General features: G+C 43.2%; 2 protein-coding genes across 3 annotated transcripts in view; one reads left to right on the forward strand and one right to left on the reverse strand.

The window, feature by feature from the left end:
- Positions 1–71: 71 nt before the first annotated feature.
- Positions 72–5,855, reverse strand: ptgr2 (prostaglandin reductase 2). Its single transcript, XM_080750774.1, has 8 exons — positions 5,638–5,855; positions 5,411–5,529; positions 3,802–3,993; positions 3,254–3,424; positions 1,623–1,832; positions 910–1,119; positions 621–660; positions 72–441 (listed from the first exon to the last, which is right to left on the reverse strand). Exons 1-8 carry the CDS (start codon positions 5,675–5,677, stop codon positions 383–385), a joined length of 1,041 nt encoding a protein of 346 aa, XP_080606900.1. The 5' UTR covers positions 5,678–5,855; the 3' UTR covers positions 72–382.
- A 381-nt stretch (positions 5,856–6,236) lies between these two features.
- The window catches only part of mideasb (mitotic deacetylase associated SANT domain protein b), a 31,874-nt gene continuing 20,617 nt past the window's right edge, over positions 6,237–17,493 (forward strand). The window contains exons 1-3 of one of the 2 annotated variants that reach the window (XM_080751209.1): positions 6,237–6,335; positions 11,335–13,319; positions 17,060–17,335. In XM_080751209.1, the coding sequence (XP_080607335.1) occupies positions 11,697–13,319; positions 17,060–17,335 (1,899 nt within the window). In that variant the 5' untranslated portion in view covers positions 6,237–6,335; positions 11,335–11,696. Of the gene's footprint in view, positions 6,336–7,785; positions 8,172–11,334; positions 13,320–17,059; positions 17,336–17,493 lie in introns of those variants that run through there. The other variant, XM_080751210.1, reaches the window with a different exon arrangement.

Here is a 17,493-nt window from a genome sequence, read left to right on the forward strand (position 1 = left end):
TTCAATATATATTAAGAAATCAATTTTACACATGCCACGTTTTTATTGTGACAAATGAGAGCAAACCACAATTTGATTTCATTAATGGTTTATAGTGCTGTGGAATAAATTGTTCATTATGGTAAATCAGAAGTCCTGTTTTTTCTTCATAACATAAAAGTGCTACTGTAATCCTTTGACTGTAGCAATTATGTAAACTGTAACATTGAACATTAATGCTGTTAGACTATCATTTACAATTAATAATTGTTTTTAAGTTTAAGTACAGTTACATTTCTAGTTCAATCAGTGATTGCATGAATTTCTGAATTTTTAACTTCCAGAATTTCTGCTAGTTAAAAACATTATGTGACGAAAGCTCTTCAAAGTGTGGGTGCTTCAATCACATCTTAATGATCTGCTTGCCAATGTTTCCACCTTTCATCATGGAGCAAAACGCCTCTGCAAAGGAACAGGAAAATATTTCTGTTGATTTGAATGAAACTCATTTCCAAAGGTTATTCACTGCAGTGAAAATAGTATTTTTTTATTCCCTTATGAGTGAATACACTAAAATAATTATTTCAACTGTAATGTTACAGACATTGGGCTGGGTGATAAGGTAAATTATCACACATTACCTCCTGTATTCTCAATGCCATCTACCACTGTTTCCAAGACCTGATAAATGGAGACAATTATTTATGTTGGGCAGGTACACACACACACGCATGCACTCTCTCACACACACACACACACACACACACACACACACACACACACACACACACACACACACACACACACACACACACACACACACACACACACACACACACACACACACACACACACACACACACACACACACACACACACACGCACGTACACGCACTCGCTCTCTCATACACATACACACACAGCCTTCACCTTCATTTGTCCAGATTTAACCCAGTGGCTGAGCTGAATGAGGGCAGCCTGCATTTTATCCATGTAGTTCAGCACCATGAATCGCTCCCTAGTGATATTCCTGCTCTGCAGAACTTCCTGTGTCTCCTTGCTCAGAGGCGGAGGGTAAGGCACGTCCTTGTTGTATTGAGATATCTGACCGCACAGGACCACATGACCACCATCGTTCATCTGTCGGTGGAGGGGGAAGTGGGAGAAAGATGAGAGTTTACAAGAAAAGGACACACGTAGTGGTCAGGAAAGAAGAGCTTCTCTGGATCTACCACTTCTACATAACTGACTGACGTGCAGATGCATATGGAATCTGCAGTCAGATCAGCAAAAACATCAACCCCCTTATGTCATCTATTTCCTGCAGTCAAAGTTATACTTGAAATGATTATTCTAAGGAAGTTCTTGTTCCAACTAGGTAGGTACACAGTAATATTAGTGATCTAGGTATTGAAGCTTGTTCTATGGTTGCACTGTGAATAAGAGCACCATCTCATTACCTATTATGGGATTATTTATAGGTATTTGCTATAATTCATCTATTATAGTAGTTGAAGAATAGTATATGTTTTTGTGTCAATTACAACATGTACATGGATTATTCTCGTTTTAGGAAATCGAAGTAGTACAATTCATTAAACAAGAGAACCGTGTAGGTAGGTCTAGTGAGTCCATAACTGTACCTGTGCTATTATAGTATCACTAATGGGGCCTCCCACATTGTCAAAGTAAACATCTATCCCGTCAGGGCAGCATGTCCTGAGCCTGGTGGAAATGTCTTCCTGGCGATAGTTGAGTGCCGCAGAGAAACCCAGATCCTCCACGAGAACTTTACATTTCTCATTAGAACCACAGATCCCTATCACCCTCGCACAGCCATCCAGACGCCCTATCTGGGAAAGAGAAGGATGAGAGAAAACTATTTCGGTTAGGGTTTCACTTAACGGTGGGACTACACCAAGCCGTTTCGCGCGCGTCAGTGCGTATGCGTGCGTATGCGGGGCGCGCGCGCGTATGTGCGTTTTGGATAGATCCAATGTATATCAATTCAGCCGGCTACACCAGGCGTACGGATAGCGCGAACCACAGATACGCATTCCCTAAAAATAGGATCGGTTCTATTTTTTAAGCACGCCTATGCGTTTTGTACATAGACTATCTGGTCTTCCTCACATATACTCCCTCCTTGGTGTAGCCTGGAGCGTTTACGCATACGCGAGCCTCTTCACGGACAGTACGCGCGTATGTGCACATTTCTTGGTGTAGTCCCACCGTTAAGATCATTTCTTGTCACATGCACACTGGGTGCCATATCTACAAAAGTTATTTTGCACTAGTATTAACTTTATTCAATTGACATTTTAATGATAGCCTTATTTTTTCCTATGCATGCTGGCTCATATAATTATGGAGGACATATTTCGTATTACCACTTGATGTTAAGTGAAAATGGCTTGCTCGTATTGTCCACAGTCCTATAAAAAACATAATTGTGCCTATTATTTCCAAGTATGCTTACAAGGACTCAGGAGGACTGTTAATAATGCTGCCAAAGCAATTTATATGGCTGGAGGGGGGTAAATATAGAAATCTTCTCCCCAAATCATGAGAAGTTCATAGTAAATCAAAAAAGTACATTAAAATAAAAATACAAATGCCTGGTTCTTTTTCCAAATTATTGTCTCTCAAGTTTCTATGGAAACTTTAACAATGTTGGAAACCTGTAACCAGATGTTCATTACTCAATATTGTAAAAACAAAGATAAAACCATGCTTTTATTAAGTAAATAAGTAACTAGTAACATTCAGAAGACATCTGGCCCGGGTACAGTAAGATGACAAATTTTAGAACCAGTAAGACTCCCTAATCGGGAGATAAGCTACTGCCAGGTCGCATGTATACACAAATTAGCCTATAAGTCCGCTGTGTGTGATTTTTAGGCAACGTCTGTAGGAGCAGTGTCCATTAATGTTGTCTGCAAAAAGCAACCTCATGGTGGCGCTAGACGAGGGGCATGTGAGAAATCAAGGGGCGGAGATTGTGGTTTGCCAGCCAAGGAGTGTGTGTGCAAAGTTTGGCATGGATAGGGGCAACGGTGCCGGAGATAAGAGTAGGGCCAAAAGTGTGACGTGACGTGACGTGACGGACATACAGACTGACGGAGGGATATCCATTATCCGGTGGAGGTTTTCATAGTAACTTGCGACCTGGCGGTCACAATCAAATGCTGTATGTGTAAAGCATATGTATAAAAAAGTGTTATATTCACACGTCTATATACAATGCATTATTATTGTTACACTTTGGATTTACCTGCCCAGCTATGGACCCACAAGCCCCAGCTGCTCCGCTCACCACCAGAGTCTGGTTAGCTCCTTTGGTCACATGACCCTTCTCTCTCATTCCCAGGAATGCAGTGAGGCCTGTCATGCCAACTGCACCCAAAAGGTGGGACAAATGTCCGTCAACCAACTGGGGATCAACCTGTGGTAGAAAGATACTGACAGTATAAGTAAAGATCTGAGTGTTCATTGTTGTAATATCAATATCAGTGGTTCTCAAAACATTTTCATGTCAAGGACCTCAAAAATTATATTTATTTGGCCACGGACCCCCCCATCTCAAAATATGTTGTTCCAGGGACTCCCAGAAGCAAAGACTTTAGTTAAAAATGTTAGCATTCAAAATATATGTATATTATTCAAAGAGTTGTCACATTGTTCCGTGCTATATGATATGATTTGATTGGAGATATGTACATTTGAGTGAGTGTGGAAAACATCCAGAGTATTACATAGTACAACATAGTATAACATATGTCTAAAGCAATCACGCACTGTTGAAAAATACAGTAATATTACCTTCTGTAATAGACTTGATTTTATAACATTATGGGTCTGCCAAGGCCAGTTAAACGAAGTCACTGTATCTCCCTCAGAAAAGGTGTCGCAGCAGCTGGACTCCACCACCCCGACACCTCCACCATCCACACACTCAGACAGGGCCCAAGGTGTCAGGTATTCAGCACCTGTGTCTTCATTCATACGACATCTCTAAAAGAATCACAATACTAAAGGTGTTATAGAGTGGTTTAGGGGTGCAACAACCCTTGATCAAACTAATCAATTTAACAAGTGTCTTGAAGAGCCGCTACTTTCATTATTTTTGTGTGACACAGTTAGGCTTTTGATAGGGCTTAAGTGGTTAATCAGACTAATCGATTTTGTCTATTATGAACATTAATTCGATTTTTTAAATAATAAATAAAATAAATAGGTTTATATATAACTATTTAAAAACATCACACCTAGTGTGAAGTGAGTGGTTCTATTTATGAGTTCATTTCATTAAGCATCCTGCGAAGCTTCGCCAATGTGATCCTGGGTGTACAACAAACTTTGAGAGCTGTGTGTCAAGATGTAGGCCACGCTTCAGAGCCCGGACAAAGCCAGATGTTGGAGCTTAGCTCCTTCCATGAGCACTGCTCAAAAATGGACTTATAGATTATTCAATCATCAAAAGGGTTACTGATAAAAGACTAACCAATAAGAAGATAATTGATAGTTGCATTGGATATCAGAGATGGGTTTCTTGATGTTAAGTTTAAGACCATGTCTAACACCTGACTGACTACTCCAGCTGAATGATAAGTGTCACTGTCAAGTCATTTTAACTGCTTCTGGTGTCAATTAAATCTGTTGCAGAATACTTAAAGTATTCTGTTCTTCACCCATTTCAACGTATCTTCATAATTGGTCCTAATGCTCATAAGATGAAACAATGTCTGTCTACTCTGTGTGTGGACATTTTATGTCACTTTGGAATGAAACACATCCACTGCTGCTTAATAACCAGTGTTTTGTGAGTGAGTGAGTGAGTGAGTGTGTGTGTGTGTGTGTGTGTGTGTGTGTGTGTGTGTGTGTGTGTGTGTGTGTGTGTGTGTGTGTGTGTGTGTGTGTGTGTGTGTGTGTGTGTGTGTGAGTAGTGGGCTGTGGACAGTTCAGTTCAGAATCTGCCCACCAACGACATCATCAATGGGGAATCCAAGCTAATAGAAACTACAGCCTTTCTTTTCCTGGAAAGTTAGCATGCTGAAATATTGTATTTGCATTAATACAAAATAAAAACAATTTTGAAATGTTGTTTGAATTTAGCAAACCTGCCTTAATAGCAATGATGTCAATGGTAGCAGGTTTCTGACCCGTCCATAGCCCTTTGCCCTTCTCAGAGACAGACAGAAATGTTGATTGGTTTAAAATGGGTTAAGTGGTCCTTTAAGTGCTGGAGACAGGCGGCAGGCTTTGACTACTGACTGCCTATTTGTAATCCATTCATTGTTTCTTGACTGACTCCCAGTGGGATTTTGACACTAATATGGGGAGTCTTACTACTGCATATTGCACATGATATTGCCCCCAAACCTATGATTGACTAATAAAACAATGTAGGTAGACTATCAATCAAGTTTACCATGTATGGGTCGACAGACAGGTACAGAGTTCGCACGAGGACCTCTCCCTGCTTCAGGTCACGTGATAGAGTAGCGTCCTCAAATCGGAAATTGTCTGGAACTGGCGTCCCATTTTCACCTTAATTAAAGAGAGGAGGGAGTTACAGAACTCTGTAAAAGTTGGCTGCACAACAATCTGACATTGGTCTACTCGAGTCTATAAATACATACTAACATACATACATACCGGGTCGGGAGTTTAGCACCACTCTTTGCACCTGCAACATCTTCAAACATGCGAGAGTCCTTGACACTCAATTCCCCAGAGACGCCTTTATCGTTCAGCCGTTAAAAGCATGCAGACACTACTACTACTAGCCAACTAGCTGCTACCATAGAGAGGCTGCTACAGGCAGTGTTCGTTTGTGTTTATCATGACTGCCATCTATCGACTAAGGTGCCGTAAAGCCGCCCGCAAAGGTAGCTTGTGCAGGAAAGAAATGGAACGCGGCCTCGCTCTGCCACTGTTGTTATGTCTGGCTCGCATGCATAATCGGCCAGTTTATCAAGAGCGCAGCGGATGAACTGATTCAACAACAGCAAACTGCATTCGAGCAGGCCCGGGTGCACTGCTTTTGTAACAGATCGTTCCCTAACTCTTAACAACATACATGGAGGATGTAATTTATTTTAATCGTTGTTTGATCCCAATGAACTTTTGATTTCTGGACGTTTCTTAGAGAAGTGGATCTGGGAAGTGACGCCTTTGTCGAGGAAAGGCGGGGGGGTAAAAGTTTTAGGGGGATTCTGTCATCTAACGTTATAACACTCACACAGCTGCAGGCAGCAGCAGAGGAAATGTTACAGCACAATGGGGATCATAATGGCGTGAAACAAGACAACATGTGTGCGTCGTATCATGCAGGGGACGCCGCGTTATTACATGTAAGTACTGGAAATGCATGGTGTAATGTATATATGGTAAAGCTCGATACTTTATGTTCATGTACAACAATGATAATTTAACAGTTGCTTAGCTCATTGTCGCTTGCCAAAAAGAACAGATCAACAAGCTAACCTAGCTTGTAGATCTGTTTTTTTGGCAAGCGACACACCTCGTGCAATCAATATGTGTATATACACAATAAAATCTATCCCATGCCTCCATCCTGCACAAAGACATATCAGGATCTTACAGTAGCCTATGTCTGCCATGATAAAGCGAAACTGATAGCCTATAAATGTCCATTTCTAGGCACAGGACCCAGGTAATATGGCAGGGAAAAAGCAATGCTTGTATAATGATGCAACGGTAACGGACAGTCAGGGACACAATATGGCAGGTCAGATGTATTAATTTGACTCGACTTGTAAATGTTTGAAGGCTTTACACGTTATTTTTAAGCGACCCTGTGTGTCAGGCACATGCCTGGTCATGCCCATAGCATATGGGCCATATGCTCATGCTGTCTGAAATGATAGCCTATATGGCAGGTAATTAGTGCATACAATATATACCTATGTGTGTGTGTGTGTGTGTGTGTGTGTGTGTGTGTGTGTGTGTGTGTGTGTGTGTGTGTGTGTGTGTGTGTGTGTGCAATAATGTAATGACCTAATGATGTTATGATCCTTTTATGTAGGTCTATGCTACCATTTAAACAACGACAGAAAACCAGTAATTTCACACCTATCACAGACATGGTAGTTTAATGTAATGTGTGATTCCTCCTAGAAACTCAAAAGCTGTCAGGGCTGCATTTTGGGGGTTGGGTCCCAAACCTTTTTGGCCGTGACCAAAAAAATAAATTAGACGTTTGGGCCCAGGACCCAAATGAGTGAAAACAGCAGATCTAAAAGCTTGTAGATCGGCTATTTTCACTACTTGTTAAACATTTATTTTCTAATTTATTGAATTTCTAAGATTTGCATGAATAAAAAGAAAATATTATTGTTATTCATGACAATATTAGCTTTTTTATAATGTTTTGAAATAATAAAAAAAACGTTGGAAAATAACAAAATGTAGGAAACCAAACATTAAGGGACACATACCCAGTGTTTGGGAAACAGTGTTCCATGGATACTTACTTAGCCCACTGACATAACTACACTTGTGTTCGCAACGGTTTTGGAAACCCGTTAAGCACGGCACGGGGGCCAACAATGCGGGGTCCTCTCCTCTCTGCCCCACTGACTGACTAGTGACTGTCGGAATTTCCCGCATGGACTGAGAGTGAGCTTGCTCCGTAAATTACAGCGGTTTGCATGCAAGAGGAAGGCCATATATGGGCATGGAAGTGGGTGTGGCGAACAAGAGAGAGAGAATCAGAGAGAGAGGGGGGGAGAGAGAGAGAGAGAGAGAGAGAGAGAGAGAGATGATCACAAGACGGCGAGAGGGAGAAATGTGTTGTTTCGCTACGAAGAGAAAAGGCCGCATTGCCAATGCGAGCGCGTGTTATCGTGTGCAATCGTAGTGCAATAATGTGCAACGAAGGCGGAGTAGCCTCCGCGATTCTGCAGATCGGGGCTTCGTTTTGGAGCGGATAGATCGCTCGGTGCTCCGCAAACCCAGAGCGTCCCCTGCTCCTTCTCCTTGACTTGAAAAAAATTAAATAGTCGTGAGGTCAGCGTCGCATGAGTCAACCTTGGGGATGTATGCAGTCATCATTGGGGCTCTGCTGTCTTGCACGGCCCTGTTGGCTGATTGGAGGACCTGTTAGTTGGTGGTGATCCGCGCGGCCAACAGCGCTGTTTACAGCAGCTATTATTATGACAGACACCGTAAGTACCCGAGTTGAAACCTCATAGTTGCTGCTGGTTGTAGTACAGTGTGTGCATGTGATTATTTTGGCGACAGTTTGTTGACAAAGTTTGTTTACCTTCTCTCCCTTCCATGGAACCACTCTGCACTTCACTTATTGTCCGACCACAGCGATGTACACATGCAGTCGTGCATATATCACGGGTATAAACTAGGAATAGGGATATTTCCCGCACAGATAGTGTAAACGAGACGTGTTGACAAGTCAAGTGAGTCCAGAACATTATTGTATTCCAATACTTCAACTCGGGACTCAATGCATGCTGCTTCCAGGCGCATTGTTGCCTCGGTTGCAGTGGCATTAGTAACTGGATAATCCGTTTTCTGCAACAAAGGGCTTCTCGTAAATAGCGCTGAGTTAGCTGGCAACAGAGGAGGGGGTCCGGGAAAGGTCCTCCTAATGGTAGGACGCTGCGTGTTTTTCTCTCTCTCTCTTTCTCCATTTGTCCGATAGATGATCAACTGATGATGGCAGCCCAGCTCACACTCGTACACGACCATACATGTCTGTCTTGACTTGCATGTTCACTTTCGCCCTTTTAACGGCACGGGGCGGTTTAAATTGGGAAACGGTAATGGATTTACGCCTATTTAACGCGTCGCCTTGTTTATTGGGTTAAACCCACGAGGCTTGTGTAATACTGTACCTGTGATGCGTCATGATCTCTCACCTCAAATAGAGTCAGTGAGTGTGCGGCTATTGTGCACTGTACTGTCTGTCTGTCTGTCTGCATGCATGCATGCTCACCGAGCGCCTCTTATTTCTTTTTAAATAACTGCTTACACAGTTCTGTTTATCTCGTTGGATGGTGCATTCTGCAGAGGGATATTCCTTGTGCATTGTCATTTTCATATTTTAAAGTCTTAAATGTGAAAATTATAATGCATAAGGAATATCTTTCTGCAGATGGCGAAGTGGCTAGTATATAGACGATGCATAGCACGTTAAATATAAGCATGCATAACATCTCTAACTGTTTGCATCATCACTGTGTTTTTGTTGCCCTGGTCAGTCAGGTTCCTTAGTCTGAGCTGCCCCACAGCCAGTGCAGGATCTGAACAGCTGCAGCTGTCTATTTTAAGGTGTGTGTGTGTGTGTGTGTGTGTGTGTGTGTGTGTGTGTGTGTGTGTGTGTGTGTGTGTGTGTGTGTGTGTGTGTGTGTGTGTGTGTGTGTGCTACATTAATGGGCTCCCAGAGTAAAGGGTGACAATTGTTGATCACTTCGTCAGATGTCAGAGGTAGCCTCAGTGTACATCTTATAGATTCCTATATCTATGCATGTCATCTGACAAATTGCATTATGTAAAGTTCTGCAGTAGTGGCAAGGTTACGTTTTGGCTCATTCTTGCCTTTGCAGATAAGCTCTTTATTCTTATGGGTTCGCTTATGCTAAACCATGCAATCGGAAGTATTTCTTCATAGGTATTGCTAATGCCAAACAAGCATAATAAATGTCTCTTCTTTCCTCATACAAAAGATAGCCACAGGTAGGGATGGGACGATAAGCGATATTATCGTTTCGCGATAAAAAACACTCACAATAATCGTATCGTGGAGATTTAATTTATCGTGATATCGTCCTCCATCATGCACTGGGATCAATAAACCTTTTATTTGCCAAGCTGCATATCCGGTACCACTTAAACCCTCTATAATTTGTAAAAGGTACTTATAAATGTTATAATATATGTATTTGATACAGTCTTTTTTTCACTTTCTATCAAATGTCTTTGCCCCAGGATAATGGATTTTGATTATCGCGATAATATCGTAAATCGCGATTTCTTTTGTCACAATAATCGTGATATGACATTTTCATATCGTCCTATCCCTAGCCACAGGCAGTGTTTCATATGTTAAGAGATACTGAGTTAAGCTATGCATCATATCACTTGGCAAGTGTAATTGTGTTGTGTAATCTTTCTGAAACGCTAACAGAATTATTTCCAGATATTTATATTTTTGTATTCTGCAATCTGTTGCCATGGCAGTGGAAATTGCTCCTTGAGTACCAGTTCTCGCAAGGCATGTAAAGCTGCTTTGACTTACAAGGCTTTTCAGCACTCACTTTTCATTTTTACATTTTCCTTTTGTAATGACTCACACTTGCTCCGTTTTCATTTGCCCTTCCCTTTTGAGGATGCATGCATGGTTCAAAGGGCACTGGCTTCCCTTTATTTCTGTGACTGATGAGTCAGAGGCTGTTGTAAAGAGTAATTTGTGTAGCGTTTCAACAACTGCTTTTGACCTATTTCTTTCAATGTTGGTGTCGGCAAAAACCACAGGGGGGCTCCAAGAAAAGTGCAGAAGGTTTCTGTGAGCTCTAGTAATTAATATTTTTAGAGTCTGACTCTGCACAGGGAGAAAGTGCTCCAGGCAGATACCAATTAACTCCACATATTGAACCTGAGGTGAGACTCATTACTCAACTCAGTACTAATATCTTTGTGAGAAGAAAAATGTCATCAGAAGGATATAAAAATGCTTAAAATAATGGGAAATGGGAAGTGAGGACACTTGGCATGGGGATGTTTTAGTGTTGAGACATAGTTTTCAGGTTATAATTTGATTTAGGTTAAGGTCAGAGTTAGATGTAATAGTGATGTTAGGGTTCTGGTTAGGGGGCAAATGTTGTCAATGTAAACCATTCAAACGTCTTCGCAAGGATAGAAGTGCAAGATTTAGTGTGTCCATTTATGTGTGTCCGTGTTTGTGCATGAGCTTTAGTGCTACGCCCAGGCTATCATAAACTGTGCTGTAATATCACCCCACAACATAATTTTCAGGAACCATCGATTGAGACATCTCTCCAAACTCCCACCCCGGGTCCCTAAAGAGCTAGATCATCTATCTCTACAATCGACTGTTTGCAGGCCCATATCCCAGTGTCATGTGAGTTTAGCTAATAATGACATAGCTTAGCCCGCCCACCCCTCTTATCTCTCCTCCCCTCCTCTATTCTCCCACCCGCTACCTTTCAGCCGAGTTCTATTGTTGAAAAGGCAAACGGCAGGTTTTGACATCGCTGAGGCGGGGCTGACAATGGAAGCCCCCTGCAGGGGACCTCTTTAGTTTGAGTGCACCCTGCTTGACCTCCCCCCTCTCCCATTCTCCTTTCACAGGGAGCTGTACATGAATCAGCAGAACACATGGACTCCTTCAAGCCGGCCACTGAGTAGATCACATACAACAGCAGAGGGAAGAGAAGAGTACCTTGTTTGACCCAGACAACTGCTCCCACCACTGCCCATTTATTTTTTTGTACGTTTTTTGGACACTATTGTATGCACCCTGTTAAAGGGTATATGCAAGCTTTTTTTTTCTTGCTGTTTAATTTTTGGATCTGTGAAATATAGTGGACTTCGACTTCAAAAATTAAATAATAGTTGGTGGGCTTGTTGGGGCAGGGTATATCTTGTGCTTGCAGTTGTAACCCCCCCCCCCCCCAGTCCATAAACCTGCACACAGACCTGCTTTTTCATTCATGCTGGCCATGAGCGTACCGGCCCAGCAGAAGCCCAGCACTAAGAGAACCGGAAAGCGCATCACTTTTTTCAGCGACCAAGGAGTAACGATGAAGGAGACTTCTCAGCACCCAGAGGGTCCATACTATGGTCTAAGCGGCCCTGCCTCAGAGCCAGGACAAAGCGAGGCTGCTAGCACGGTGTCCTCCAACCCAGAAGCCCCGCACATGTATCTCAATTCAGTCATCTTCAGCCCTGATAAGGGTGACCAGAGCCGTGGTCACTATCAGCAAACAGTGCCTATGAAATGGGCGCCCCAGGAGCCTGGTCAGCCACAACAGCCACCTCAACCCCAGAGAGCTGTAGCTTGGACTGCAATGGCTAACTGGGGACAGAACTTTGCTAATTACCTGGGAGGTGTTAATGTGACTGACTCAAGGCCCCAGGCTGGGCCGTTTGCAAAGGCGCTGCACGAGGCCCCTGGCTTGCAGCAGCCACAACCGCAGCAGCAACCACCTACCAGGGCTCCAGACAAGCCAGTAGGGGCCAACCCTGTTGGTGAGGTCTATAGAGATGTGGCCAAGGCCCGGGGTCTGGAGTGGGACCAGCAGCAGCAGCAGCAGCAGCAACAACAACAACAGCAACAACAACAACAACAACAACAGCAGCAACAGCAGCAGCAGCAACAACAACAGCAGCAGCAGCAGCAATCCCAGGCGTTTCAGCAACCTCTTAAACCAGGGGCACTGAACGCTCAGCAGCACAATGTGTCCAACCCAGGGGGCAGCTCAGTCCTACAGCCTTTTCAGTTAGCCTTTGGCCAGCCCAAACAGCACTTAGCAGGCTACTACCAGACCTTCCAGGGCAACAGAACAACCTTACCAAACCTGAATTACTCAACACAGGCAAAGCCCCCACACCAGTTGCAGCAGCAACAGAAGCAAGAGCAAATACATCGCCAACAGCAACACCACATTCTCCAACAGCAGCAAATGCAACAGCAGCAACACCATCAAATGCAGCAACAGCAGATCCTCCATCAACGACACGTACAGCAACTACAGCAGCAACAAATGCAACAGCAACAACAAATACACCATGAGCAGCAGCAAATACAGCAGCAACAGCAGCAGCACCAAATGCAGCAGCAAATGCAACATCAGCAGTTGCCACAACAAAACCCTCATGTGCTTGACTATTACCCCAGCTCACAGAACACACACCCTCACCCACACGCACAGCCTCCTGTGGTGGTGCACTCCCAGGAGACCACTGTACCTGCCCCACCAAAGGTCCAGGAGCCCATCATCCAGGACATCACGCCAGAACCACAGCAACCTAGTGAGCCCCTGCAGCCCTCTCTCCAGCCTCAGTCGCAGCCCCAGCTACAGCCTCGCAGATCCAGGCGGCTCTCCAAGGAAGGTGGGGCACCGTCCGACAACCCCTTCCTCATCTCTTCCTCTGATCAGTTGGGCCCGGGGCCGCCAGCCTCCTCCCAGAACGGTGTAGTGGAGATCCAGGCGGCGCCGACGGGGGTCATCCAAAGCACACGCAGGAAGCGCAGGGTCTCTCAGGAAGTGAACCTGGAAACACTCGCACAGAAGGCCTCAGAAATGGAGTCTCTGCCATCTCATGTGGTTAAGGTGAGTAAGCCGGATGTCAGCGGCAGTGGGTTATGGCACTCTCATGGTGTGTTTGTAATGTTGCTTTAGTCTAGTCAAAATCTGTATCAGATGTTGCTTTTGTCTGTGTCTCTCTGTCCCTGTCCTGTTTTCTCTCTTTATAAATCATGCTTTCAACTGTTAATAAACCTGAAAGTCAACATTAAATAAAGGTTGCCTAAAACCTAGGCTAGGCTTTGTGGCAGAGCGTACAGTATTTACGCTAGCGTATATCTATCACTGAAGGCTAAATGCCTTTACTAGCTTCAGTCTTCAGAGCTACTTTGTGAGGGCTAAGAATCCATTTTGCTTGTGTTAAGTCAGGGTATAATTGCAATGGGAACTTTCGCTCCCCAAGCAAGTGCAGGAATGGGAACAAACTAGATCTAATGCATCTGTCAGGCAAAGCCTGCCAGGATTTGTGTTGTTTTGTAATTAATGCTTTTTCAGTAGAAATACTGTCAACACCCTGTGAACGCAAAAAACCACAGCTGAATGGTACAGTCCACTCTGTCTATGTGGATAGTTCTGTCTGTATCTCTCTTTGTCTCTGTCTCTTTGAGGAAGAATCTATTTAAGTATAGTGCTTTAACATTGCAGACATGCTACAGTATAAATGTGTTATATGGTATGGCACAAGGTACATCCAGTGTATTGTGAGAGCCCCCCCCCCCCCCCCCCCCCCCCCACACACACTTTATGTTTATCTCAAAGTAGGAAGCTTATCTCATTTTCTACAATACTTTCTGTTGCTGTTTTAGAAACAGAACACATTGTCACACAGTGCAATCACTATACCGAGTAAGACTACATTGCTATTACTAAACAGCAGTGGTATGGATCTTAAATCACAAGCAAATGGTCTTAAATCACAAGCAAATGGTTGAAATGTCATATGGCTGTAGTTTTAGGTTAGCTTTTAGCCTAGCTGTAGCTTTAGCATGGGCATGCCCTGGGTTCGCCCCACAAGTTGGCTGAAACATACAGAGAGAGGTTGTTTCGGTTACATGCCTGTAGTACACCCCCCATCCCCCCACTGGTGTGGAGTGAAACTCCACCCTGGCAGCGCCCCCCCTTCATATGGAGAGGGGAGGGGGGCTACCCTGCTTGCAATGCTCAGCAGAATACTGCTCTCTCCCTAGCTGTGGTGTAGGGGCTGGAGTTTTCCATTGGGAATAATGAACAAGGGACCCAGCGCAGCCACAGTCCTAAATATGCACGCCTCTCCTTCCGCTGTTAAATACGTTGGCGCAGTATGGCCACAGCGTGCAAGAGTTCTCATCTGACCAACAATGTGGTTCATGCCATGGCTTCAGAGTTTGCTTCAAAGTTGATGATTACTCGAATGCATACGCGCGCTGCTGCAACTCATGCCCATTCATTATGGTTACTGCATGCAGCAATGTGAGGAATGCCATTGCAGGCATCATACCCTTTGAGGTGCATGTGCGGTCCGGAGATCCAGAGCAGCTTACCTTTCAATAAAGTATTGGGTTTCAGCTTGCAGAATTATTTTGGATTTTGGTTGGATCTTGTTTTGTAAATCTTTAAGAAAATAGCGGCAGTATACCACCCAAACCCTTTTTGGGTGGTAACCCTTTTTTTAAGTATATATTTTCTATTTGGGGTTTCTTCCTATTAATAATGCATGCACGAATCAGTCTCATGATGTATTGACTAGCCTGGTTAATAAACCAGACCGCACAACATGCAGTGAGGAATTAGTATGAGCAACGCCAGGCTATCCTAATGCATGCATGATACTTTACGCTTCGGCCCCTATTTAGCCTGTGTTAACCCTTTAAGACTTGGAACCGCTTTAACCATTATTTTATGCTTTTGCTATTAATGAATAGCAGATATACAAGCTCGAGTGCAGCGCTGCGAGCTTGTAGCCTGTAGCTTGCTATTTTTTAAAAATATTATTTGCAAATCTTTTAATATATCTCTTAAGCAAACATTTGTTACTCAAATCTCTGCTTCTGGGGGTCCCTGGAACAGCATATTTTGAGATGGGGGTCTGCGGCCCAAATACATGTAATTTTGGGGGTCCTTGACATGAAAAAGTTTGAGAACCACTGATTTAGAAGAAGAATTTAGAAGACATTTATAGAATCGGGTCAATATATTCAAAGACTTGCAAAAATAGCATACGCTGCAAGCTTAGTATTTATTTTAAAAATACAAAAATACGAGCTTAGAATTTTAAAAGTATTTAAATGTGCTGGGCATTTAAATTCTTTTGTGTCTGAGTGATAATGTGTAATAGAGTTGAAATTTCTCTTCACTTCTCTTCAAAGAAAAATGCACTTTTCCTTATTTTGTTAGTACCCATGTTCTCAAACCTGACTACAAAACTTTGCTTAGAAAAAAAGAGAAAACCATAGCTAGCATATGAGGCTAGGCTATCAATGAATGATAAGACAACTTTTGAAGAATATAACATTACAAAGAAATGTACTGCCTCCTAAGCAGATTTAATTTAAACTGTTGCCATAACAATATGCAGCATAACCAGTTTTGATGTCAATATATTAAAATAATGTGAAAATAAGAGTAGCTTCCTATTCAATGTTTTTATGTAATTTGGTTTACAGATCAGCAGTTTCACAAAAAGGTTGTCAATGTTTTACTATTAAACATAGGAGTAAAATAATAAAATAATAACATTTCCACTGCCTCTCATGTACCTATTATTTTAATATAGTTTTTATTGGGGGTATGTAGCAAAATACAAAACAGGTCAAAAAGTCAGTTTCCCCTTTTACACAGGAAGCACACGAAAAAACAGACAAAAAGACAAAGACAGACCAAAACAAAAAGACAAAAAAGGCAGCCAAAGAAAGAACAATAAAAGTAAAAGAAGTAGTTGACAGCATCCAGGACGGAAAACCTTAGATAATAATATAAGCGGGATTCAGGGAAATAAAACCCAGACTGTTCTCAGGCATTTGAGGGGACACCCCGATCACGGGCTCTGTCACAGGAGACTGACCACCTATCCAGCAGGGGCTGCCATATTTTCATAAAGAGATCGTCCTTCTTAATAATTGAGTACCGAATTCTCTCCATATGGAGCACCTTGCCCAGGTCTCTGAGCCATTGCTGGAATGAAGGGCTAGATTCAGATTTCCATTGTTGTAAAATTAGACGTTTAGCCAACAATGTGCAAAGGGAGATCGCTCGGCCTTCGGACGATTTAATAGAAGGATTGAAGGTAACATGTCCAAACATAGCCAATAGTGGATCAGGGTCAATGTTTTTTTAAGGGCTTTTGATAGGTAATCAAAAATGAGGGACCAGTAGGAATTTAGTTTTGGGCAGAACCAGAACTGATGGGCAAGTGTGCCTGTCTCCAGTTTACATTTGTCACATAAGGGAGAGGTATTAGGGTATATGGCGTGTAACCTTGACTTTGAGTAGTGTAGTCTGTGGACTACTTTGAATTGAACCAAAGTGTGTCTAGCGTTTATGGAGCTGGAATGTATATTGCTCAGAATTGACTCTCATGTACCTGTAGTATCTCTGCTTACCCCTAGGGGTACACATACCCACATTTAGCTGTCATCCAGATTGGTTTGGAAATAAATCAGTGGAATCTAAAAACAGATCATCCACAACATCATAGAATCCTGTGTCGTTTTAAAAACTACAGACATGTAACCTGGTGAGTGACCCCCCCCCCCCCCTCCCCCCCTGCCCTCTCCATTTATCTTCCTTAGGAACCACATAGGCCATGGAGCCCCACCGAACCAGAGGGTCTGAATGTCAAGCGGCCAAGAGATGACAGCCTCCTGCCTCTTGTCATCCCTGTGTCTGTACCAGTACGGAGACCCGATCCCTCATCCCCAGACAGGGAGGATGGGGCAGCACTTGACTCCGGTTGGCCCCCGAGACCCCAGAGCTTCCAGGACCTGGGCAGAGCTGACCACAAGCCCTCTGTTATCGTCACCCGCCGACGCTCACACAGGAACAACTTGTCAGAGAGCTCAGGGCAGGTGAGTGCAGTGTTACATTTTTACTTTCGATGTCGTGGTTTTTATGATGGCCGTGAGACCAGGGGAAGTTTCAAGTAGGATTTTGCCTTCAGTACTGTACATATCTGTTTTAAATGGAAGTGAAAGTATATTTTGTTTTTTCCGTGACACTTTTAGTC

Source organism: Nannobrachium achirus, assembly GCF_963921795.1.
Source record: "Nannobrachium achirus genome assembly, chromosome: 20".
Classification (NCBI taxonomy): Eukaryota; Metazoa; Chordata; class Actinopteri; order Myctophiformes; family Myctophidae; genus Nannobrachium; species Nannobrachium achirus.